Source organism: Phoca vitulina, unplaced genomic scaffold (assembly GCF_004348235.1).
Source record: "Phoca vitulina isolate PV1807 unplaced genomic scaffold, GSC_HSeal_1.0 scaffold11, whole genome shotgun sequence".
Taxonomy (NCBI): Eukaryota; Metazoa; Chordata; class Mammalia; order Carnivora; family Phocidae; genus Phoca; species Phoca vitulina.
Window position 1 is genome coordinate 32,475,228 of NW_022589714.1, and position 10,124 is coordinate 32,485,351.

General features: G+C 43.5%; 1 protein-coding gene across 1 annotated transcript; it reads left to right on the forward strand.

Annotated features, from left to right (window-relative positions):
* The first annotated feature begins 4,406 nt into the window (after positions 1–4,406).
* On the forward strand, positions 4,407–4,784 carry LOC116635454 (multifunctional methyltransferase subunit TRM112-like protein). The gene has a single exon (XM_032409408.1). It carries the CDS (start codon positions 4,407–4,409, stop codon positions 4,782–4,784), a length of 378 nt encoding a protein of 125 aa, XP_032265299.1.
* Positions 4,785–10,124: the final 5,340 nt, after the last annotated feature.

A 10,124-nucleotide genomic window follows, 5' to 3' on the forward strand; every position in this document is an offset into this window, starting at 1 on the left:
AGCTTCCTGATAAATAAATAAATGGAGGGGTACAGCAAGTGTTCAAAAAGTGTGCATGAGAGAGGGGCGCCTGGGTGGCTCAGTCGGTTAAGCATCTGCCCTCAGCTCAGGTCATGATCCTGGAGTCCCGGGATAGAGTCCCACATCGGGCTCCCTGCTCGGCGGGGAGTCTGCTTCTCCCTCTGACCCTCCCCTCCTCATGCTCTCTCTCTCTCATTCTCTCCCTCTCAAATAAATAAATAAAATCTTTAAAAAAAAAAAAAAAAAGTGTGCATGAGAGAGGGGCACCTGGGTGGCTCAGTCGGTTAAGCGACTGCCTGCGGCTCAGGTTGTGAACTCGGGGTCCTGAGATCTAGCCCCGCATCGGGCTCCCTGCTCAGCTGGGAGTCTGCTTCCCCCTCTGTCTGCCACTCTCCCTCCTTGTGCACGCTCTCTCTCTCTCTCTCAAATAAATAAATAAAATCTTAAAAAAATAAGTATGCATGAAATAAAGAACTGAACGTACTGTCTTGGTCCAGTGCATTACTTGAGGGTCAAGACTGAGACAATCGACATGGCCCTTTCTTTAGGAAAAGCTGTAATAGTGTCATGATTAGTCAAGGTTCATTTTAGTCTATACATCTGTCTCGGTCATCTCTCTCTGTCTCCGTCTGTCCGTTTAGGTATGTCTGTATCTACCTACCTGCCTACTTACCTGTCTCTAGGTCTCTCTCTTTCTCTCTCTCTTCCTCCCTTCCTCCCTCCCTCCTGTCTTTCTTTCTTGATGACTATCTCAGTGGCTTGAAGGAGTCATAACAGAAGAGTTTCAGAGGAAAAAAAATCCTAACTTAGTGCTTCCTTTATCAAAGGAGCAGACCCATTCATGTAACCTGGCTTAGCTTTTCTGCTCTTACCATTTCTTTTCTAGCACCCAGCCCCCGTCCCTTTAGTGCTCTGGCTGAAGGGCCGTGGCCTGGGAAGCACTGAGAACTCTCTGTGGTCCCTGTCATTTATTTCGTTCCTGAGACTCTCTGGGAAGCCACCAGGAACAGAATACAGGGAAGGTGGTAAAGGTTCACTCTGGAGGGCTTGAGCAATTGTCGGGCATAAAAGGAAAACTCTAGGCAAAAATCACCCATGTCCTCTACTAAATGAGGCTTGTCATCATGTTCAAAGGACAAAGAGAACCCTGTTTGATTCACTACAGTTTCTTCAATTTGTTTTTTTGTGTTTTTGTTTTGTTTTGTTTTGTTTTTTACTTGCTGCGTTCTAGGTTGGTCAGGGTTGTTGAAGGAAAGAAGGTGCCACAGTTCAGCAGCCTCTAATGTGAAAGTGACTGATTTTCGATTTTGCCTTGTTATGTGACACTCATGACTGACTCCCAGGAGCACACCCTGTCATAGCCTGCTCACGCTTCCCACACCAGCTTCCCACTGACCTGTGACCACATCCATAAGCAGCAGAAGCCAGGCCTCACGACGCGCAGCCTCACGGTGCACACAGGCAGGCACGGCTGCCTCCTGCCAACACGGGGCCAGCACCATGACCCTCGCTCCCAGGTCCTGTCCTCACCACACAGTCGAGCAGATGCAGACCCGCCCCTGCTTTACCGCTTGCTCCTGGCAGGCTTCCTCTGGACACACACTCTGCACCAGGAATAGCTTCCTTTCTCGTAGCCTAATCTCCACTCTCTCTCTGCAGGACCTGTCACCCCCAAATAAGCACCACACTTGGCTCACAATGTGAGCAGAGCTTCCCTGAAACATCTGCCTGCTTTTGCCCATCTTCCAAGCCCTCTGTCGAACACCACCACCTTCCTGAAGACTTGTTTAAATTGCAACAGTTGTAAATTCTCTCTCCCCATTTCCTATGGTGTCCTTCGCTGTGAGCATCCGGCAAATAAGCACTCAACCTGAATTTTGTTGTTTGTAAAACAGGGCACATAATATATACCAATTACGAGGAAAAATTAAGATAACATATATGAACACCTGGCACAGAGTGGGCAATCAGTAAATCCTATTTTCATTTATTCGTATATCACAAATTTTATTTTCATTATAGTTATTTGTGTATATATATGTATATATATATACATATATGTATACATATATATGTATACATATATATATATCTTGTCTACAATACAGCATAAGCTCCCAGAGTGCAGATACCATCTTATTCATCTTTGTAAATTGCCTAGCATGGTTCTTTGCATATAGCTTCTTTTAAGGTACCTATGTTGAATGAATAAACGAACTCTCGGCCTCAGTTTTTTCATCTGTAAAATGGGAATAAAAACAATTCAGCTATTTCAAAGCATTATTATCAGAATAAGTTAAAATGCTACATGTAAAAAGGTATTGAAAAATAAAAAGACCAAATGCTAGACAAGTATGAACTATTATTTGATACATTTCTATAATATATGAACACAAGTGAAACAACAATGTTGCCCAATTTATCCAGTAGAGGGCAATGACACACACATGGATGATATTCAGATTCTTTTGTAAGACTCCACAACCATAAATTAAAAAGTGAGAAACACTTGGTATTATGCAAACAAAGTGATTTTTCTGTATTTAGCTGCTTCTTTCATCTCTTTTACTGCTGTGTCTACACAATTTATATGTGTAGAAAGGACCTTCGACTCCATTGGGTGTTTCCAGTGTGGTTCAGTGACCCAGTGTTCTAGTTGCTCTATTCAAACTTCCACTTGCCCATTTGCCCAGGGTGAGGAATGATCCTGGCCTAGCCAATAGGAAAAGAATGCTGTTTTCACTGGTTTTATTACCACAATCGCAAAAGCATTTCTATAGGGTCGATGAGGGCTTGGTCCTAATCTGGAAAGCAGCCTGGAAGGGTTTCCATGCTGGGGGAGGGAATAGAGAAGGACTTGGAAAAACAACGTGGACTATTGTTTCCTTAGCCTGCTTTGGCTCCCCTTAGTCTGCTCTATTAAGACACTGAACCCATTGACTACACCACTGACATTTTCTTAGGTCAGGCTAAGTCTCCCAGAGATAAGGGAATGGCAGAGGGTGGCAGAGGAGTGAGTCCAGGCACCAGAGTATACACACTGCACGTGCTTCTATCCTCCACTCCATTCCGAACTTACTGAGTTTCAAACAGAAAGATGGTTTGAAGACGTGTGTAAGGTGTGGTCTTTGCCCTTGAGGGATTCAGAAGTTGATACAAGGCAGTCAAATATACCCTAGATGAACACAATCTGAATGATAACGTGAGTACTCCTGTGTGTCAGGCACTGGGCTCTGGAGGGACAGATGATACACAGATGAGATGCGAGTCTTACTCCAAGTTGGTTTGCAGTCAGACCAGACAGCGGAGGACCCGTGCGAAAGCAACCAAAAATAAATAGATGCAAATGTGGTGATAATAGAAATAACTACAGGCAGTTATGTTATAATGCTTATTTTCAAAAATACAAATTTGTTCTAACATTTGTTATATTCGGAAATGATTTGAGCATCGTGTGAATTTTGCATCTGATTATGTGCACTTCACTTGTAGGAAACACTACGTGAATGGAGAAATCTGCACCCAGATGAACTGAGCAGTGTAGGACTATCCAAAACACACCCGTGTGCGTGCACATACACACACACACACACACCTAAACACGCATCTGCTCTCTCAGCTTTCAACTCACTTCCTCCGGGCAACTTACAAGCTGAACCTTTTTTTTTTTTTTTTTTTTTAAGATTTATTTATTTGAGAGAGAGAGGGAGGGAGGGGCGGAGGGAGAGAATAGCTAAGCAGACCCCCCTGCTGAGCACAGAGCCCGACGCAGGGCTCAGTCCCATGACCCATGATATCAGGACCTGAGCCAAAACCAAGAGTTGGACACTCAACTGACTGAGCCACCCAGGCGCTCCAAGCTGAACCCTTCTGACCCCCACTTCCACAACAAACTTTGGGTCTCATTCAAGGTCAAGTGCCATATTTATTGCAGTATTTATGTATCTCTTAACAATTTCACATGTGTAGAACTGCTCTGCTGTTTTCATTCAGTCTCTTTTCTTTTTTGTTTTTGTATCGATGTGTCACTTCAACTTTGCATGTTGTGTCCCTAATCCTGTTTTCCCTGTAAGTCCTATGGCTTTCATTGTTTGATTTTGCGTAGCATAGTGATTTTTAGGGGAACATGTGTAGCATTATTGAAGAACTGACTGAAGAGCAAGCCCTTGTGTGCATAAAGCGAGGAGCTCCTGCACTGGGGGAGAGAAGAAGAGGTCCAGGAATGGCCTGGCACAGAGACGAACGCGGAGAATCACAGCAATATGGAAGAACATGAGTATCTCCTTCTTCCATCCTTTTCAACTTGTCTCATTAGAAGACCAACAACAAAGAAAAAAGGACTTAAAATGGTTTACAAAAATGCATCTAGAGTGCGTTGTAGCGACATGAAGCTGCTCACCCACAACCTGCTGAGCTCGCATGTGCGGGGGGTGGGGCCCTGTGGCTTCCCACTGCGCCTCCGGGCCACCGAGGTCCGCATCAACCCTGTGGAGTTGAACCCTGACATCCTGGCGCAGATGATACCCAAGGTGGAGTGGGTGGCACTCCTGGAGGCGGCAGATACCTTGAATCTGGTCAAGGTGCCCAAAGGGCCGACTGAAGGGTATGAGCATGATGAGAAACTCCTGAGGCAGATGCACCACATGCTGCTGGAGGTGGATGTGCTAGAGGGCACCTTGCAGGGCCCAGAGTCTGGACGTCTGTTCCCCATCAGTTGCGGGATCCCCAACATGCTGCTGAGTGATGAGGAAACTGAGACTTAATCATATCAGGTGCTAGACAGGTGTCATTCTGTAACCAGGAATGTTTTCATTGATGTATATCCTATTTGCTAGGTCTGTCATGTATCCCCAAACCTTGACGCAGTGACACACAAAACACAGTGTTCTTGAGCTCAATATATTTCTTTTTCTCATTAAAGTTTCAAAACCAAAAAAAAAAAAAAAAATGCACCTAATACAGCAAAGAAAAAATACACGAAAAATAACTTAAAAATTCAGCAGAGTAAACAAGGTGAAAGCTGGTGTTAGGTAAGCTTACATAAGGCATGCCTTAAGTGCCATACAAAGATGTTCTAGAGACAACCACACATTTGCTCAAAGCTTCGTAGCCATCAACCCCTGGCTTTCTACTGGTCTGATTCAATCCAGAGAGGATTCTGCAAAGTCTGTGCTGCAGTGTACAATGCAGTATTCACAAGCCACACGCAACTGTGACACGTGAAATGCAGTTAGTCCAAACTGCTAAGTGTAAAATACACACTAAATTTCAAGGACCAGCATACACACAAAAAATAAGGTAAAATTCTCATTAATAGTTTTATAATTATTACATGTTGAAATAATATTTTGTGGTAGATTAAATAAAATACATTACTAAAATTTTGCTTGCTCCTTTGTATTTTTTTTCAACACAGCTACTAGGAAAGTTTAAATTACATGTGCGCCTCACATCTGTGGCTCTCCTATTTCTTTTGGACATCCCCGATCCAGAAGAATGTACAGGCTACACATGATTATAGATGATCATCAATAAAGACCTGTTTCTGAATAGTGGTGAGGTCAAACAATGCTTCTTGACAATGTCTGTGATGAGGATTTATATATAGTTGCTGAGAGAAAGAGCCAGTTGTTTCAGCAATCAACTAAAATGAGGGAAGCATTACTGTGCTTTTGGGAACAGCAAGAAGCCTGATTTGTTCATGAACCAAATGAAAGACTATACCACCTTGCTGGAAGCGAGACCCAGGAAAAAACAAGGATTAATCCGCATGAGATGGAGTGTAGGGTGTGTGTCTTCCGACATCTGCCCAAGTCTGTGTGTGTGTGTGTACACATCCATGTATGTGTCCTTCCATGCGACCCAATATGTGCATCTGTGTGTGAATACCTGTCCCCGTGTGTATGTGTGTGTGCGTACACGTGTGTCCTTCTGTGGGCCTGTGCGCACACTTGTGTGCATGGGCTTTTATATGTATCTGAGTGTCTTATGCGTGCCCATGTGTGTCTTATATGTTTGCCTATGTGTGTATGTAGGTCCTTCTGTATATGTGTGTGCACACAGTGTGTTTCCTTGTGTGGGGTGTGTGCCCATGTGTGTGTGCCTTTGTACGTGTGTGTGTGTGTATATAACTTGTATGTGGTGTAGACAAAAAAACATTGGGTGGGAGGGAGAAGTAAGTGTAGAAAGATACACTCAGAGCCCAGAGGGTAAGGGATTTTATACATCAGGTTTGGAACTCATCAGTAGATACTGACAGGTTTCAAACCAGAAAATGTTATGGATAGATTTTTTGATAGCTCATATTGGCTGTAGTAATGAACCAAGAACTGGACAGGAACACTTTTATTGAGGAAAGGGACGTCTATAAATTTTGATTACTTCTTAAAGTTAGAAAACATGATATTTAAAGCTGACATTCTGATATACTCTATAGAATGCATATCCTTTTGCCTTAGGTATTGAACAACCTGAAAGGAAAGCTAGAACTATCCATTAGCTTGTCAGTCCCACAGCGGGGTGGATTAAAACATCATGCACTTAATCATTAAGTTTAGGTGGCCTCATTTTTCCCCCTCACTATCTGCAAAAGGATTTGATAAGCTTCGTTGTGTCATCTTGTGAGAAGGGCCTTAGGGTTCTCCTTCCTCTTTGACTGAAAAGCAAATAAGACCCCCATGTGGTCATGAGCCTTGTCCTCAGTTTGCTAGAGTCAGAGCTAAAAACTGAACTCAGAGCCCAGAGCAGAGGTGATGATTCAGAAATCTAACTGCTTCCCTGCCCTAAATACATGTACAGACATGAGGGATGACTGTTTTTCAGAAAATGGGAGGGATTTGCTGCCTCCTCTCCACTGCCACTCAATCATTTTTACCTCTGACCAACTCCCTTCTTAATCTTCTTAATCTGGCCCATTTACACAAACACAAAGGGGTGATGTCACCCTACTTGTAGTTAGGGTATCTATGCCTTTCAGCAAGGTTAACATCAAAGGACATACTTTTCCTATCCACAGTCTTGAAGAGTGACTAATTTTAACTGCTCAGGTGCTTCCATATTAATGGGCTCTCCTACATCAGTGGGAGAAAAAAAGTCTTGATGGAGGCCCCATAAATGCTCAGGAATTCTGATCAACCTCCTAATTGTCATGTCCTTGCCTAGTTCTACATTGGAATGCTACTCAGGGTTTACAGAATATGAGTGACAAAGAGACCCAGTCTTCACAAACTTAGACTTCAGTGAAATCATTTAAGTGTTAAACATGCTACTGACTATTTTAACTGTTCGATGAAAATAATCAGTCTAAACCATCTGACAAAAATACACATGGAATATTGAGTGGGGCCCAGTAGATTGAGCCCTAGACCCAGGAAAGGAGATGCTGTGAGGGTGTGGGACACTGGACCTCATGACATACACCTGCACATAACCCACAGAGAGAGAGGTCCCACACTGGATGAATTCCCAGACAGCTCATGGATAGTTTCTGCAGTGGACAGTGAGTGAGGGACACCACAAGGGGCTGTCAAAGGGTTTTAAGTGACTTGGTCAATTTCATTTTGGTTATTTACTCTTCCTCCGGCAGCTGTGGTCAGTGGAACACCAGTGGGAGTGAAGTAGGAAGCTGTTAAGATATTCCAGACAGAAGGCAGTCAGAGTTTTCAAACCAATAGAGGTGATTATGGTGAAGAAGAAGAAAAAAAAAAAAGTTAGAGCTCATGTAAGACTTTGTAAGTAATTACATGTAGGAGAGAAGACAGAAAGGGACAAGGTGACTCAGGAGTTTGTTAGCTTAAATGGCCGGGTAAACGGTACGGATACATGAAATGGAGAATATAGAGGGAGGACCAGAGTCCACAGGATGAGGAAGAGTTCTGTTTTGAATATTTTACATTTGCAGGGGTTTGGAACACCTGCTGGAGACATGTCCAGGAAGCCACGGGGTGTATGGTCTGAAGTATAAGACACAGTTTTAACCACAAGTACAGATTAGGGAGTTATCAGCACACTGAAATAGAAGAAATGACGAATATGTTTGAGATTAATCCATGAAGCAGATCTATTAAGCCAGAGTCCCAGCCTAAGTCTGGGAATCTCAACATTCCAGGCACTAGTGGGGGGAAAAAAGAGCCCATGAAAGAGACAAAAGGGAAAAACAAAAACAAAAAGGAAGAACAATTAGAGAAGAATCAGGAAAGTGCACTGTCATGGAAGCCAGTGGAGTAGAAGGACCACAGAGGACTTGGGGAGGCCCCTGAAGTAGATGCTTCTGAGCTGAGTGCTGAGTTCCAAAGAGGAATGACTCCAAGGAGAAGATGGGGCAGGGCATATCTGAAGGGAAGTTCAGCACTGTGAGCTGCAAGCTCTCCAAGGATGCTCACTGCAAGTCCACAGATTCCTCTCCCAATAGCATCAGTGCATAGCACAACGCTTTGTGCCGAGGAAAGACTTAAATGTTAAGTGTATGAAAATGAAATGACTTCCATAACAAAACAAGTTGAGTAACCAAAGAGTGCTGGTCAATGGAAAACCATAATAATCACACTCGTCATATCATTTAAACCTTACAGCAGCCCAAGTCTTAGACAGACTTTAACATAAAGAACTTGAGGTTGATAACTTGCCTAGGGTCATCCTGGTAGCATATGGCAGGTGAGGGACTTGAACTTGGGTCTTCTGAATTCAAGCCCATGCTTTCACAGTCATATCACACTGAACCAAGTTTCTTTAGCGAATTCCTTATATCAGCCACAGCATACAATGAAACCTGGGGCCATAAAATATTCAGATCCCAGCTGGGCTTTCCTCTAGGGTTTGTGGTGTGAGTGATCGAGCTGACGTGACAACACTGACTTGCATCTATGGAAAATGGGAGCCTTCTACTGAACTGCCTTGAGGCCGTTCCCCTTCGTGAAGTGTTGCTGCTCCCATTGTTGTCTATCCAGTAGATCTACTCCCCTTCTTCCTCACTGACAGAGCCTCAGTTTTGTTTGGAATGATGATGTCCTCAGCACCATTATTGACCTCCCTAGTTTTCCCAGGCCAGGAGTCGCCATGTAAGTGGGTCTATGGACAGACCTGCTTGGCATGCTCTCTGTGCTCTATTTGCTCTTTGCCCTTCCTTCTTAGAATAAAAACACAATGGCTGGAGGTACAGCCATCATTTTATGAACATGAGGACAGAAGCCATAGGCTGAGGATGGTGAAAGGTGAAACAGGAAGACAGAAGGAGGCTTGCCTCTGAAGGCAAATCTGAGATATTATATCTACCATGGGTTGCCTACCTACAGACTTTTTGTTAAATGTGAAAATACAAGTCCTCACTTATTTAAGTTGCAGACTCTCAGCTATTCTGTTAACTGTTAAATGAAATGATACCAAGAGCATCTGTGCCAGTGTTTCCCAGTACCATCCAGCCTACTTTGTTCACTGATGTTTCCTACCTTTGGGTACCTGAGTTTGTAACTCACAATTGAGAGGTGCAGAAGGATTGATTTCTTCAATCAAGGGAACATGCAGGCAGCTTGTGTTCAGGGAAGATACTTTCAAACCAAACAGTTGTACTTCTTTCAAAATAAACCAGATAAGCAAAACTGTAGGATACTTTACAGTCTAATAGAAATAACTTATTATCACAGAAGAGTACTTAAGGGTTTGGGCTCTGAAGTTATACAGACTGGCATGCATTTCACCTTAACTTCTCTGAGCCCCGATTCACTTATCTGCAAACTGATAATTTTACCAATCTTACAGTGTTGTTATAGGGATAAAATGGGAAAATGTCTGTAGAGTGCTTTGTAGAGTGCTTGGCATGATCAAAGTAACCTCAGTTAATGAGAGATCTGAATATTAAGGAAGGTTATCCATGCTGCCTCCAACATAAGCCACTTTGCATAAAGTATGTCCTTCCTCACTTGCTCCTGGTGGGTCTCTAGGATGGGAGTGGGTTATGATGAGCCGCTCACAGTGTTATCCCAGCTTCCTGGGGACCAATGGAGAGGGGCAGACATAAAGTGTCTCAAGGTGAAGTCTGAGACATGAATTGAAAAGAAAACTTTAAGCCAGTGGCTTCCTCAGCAAGTACCGGTTGTGGGGCGGGGGGG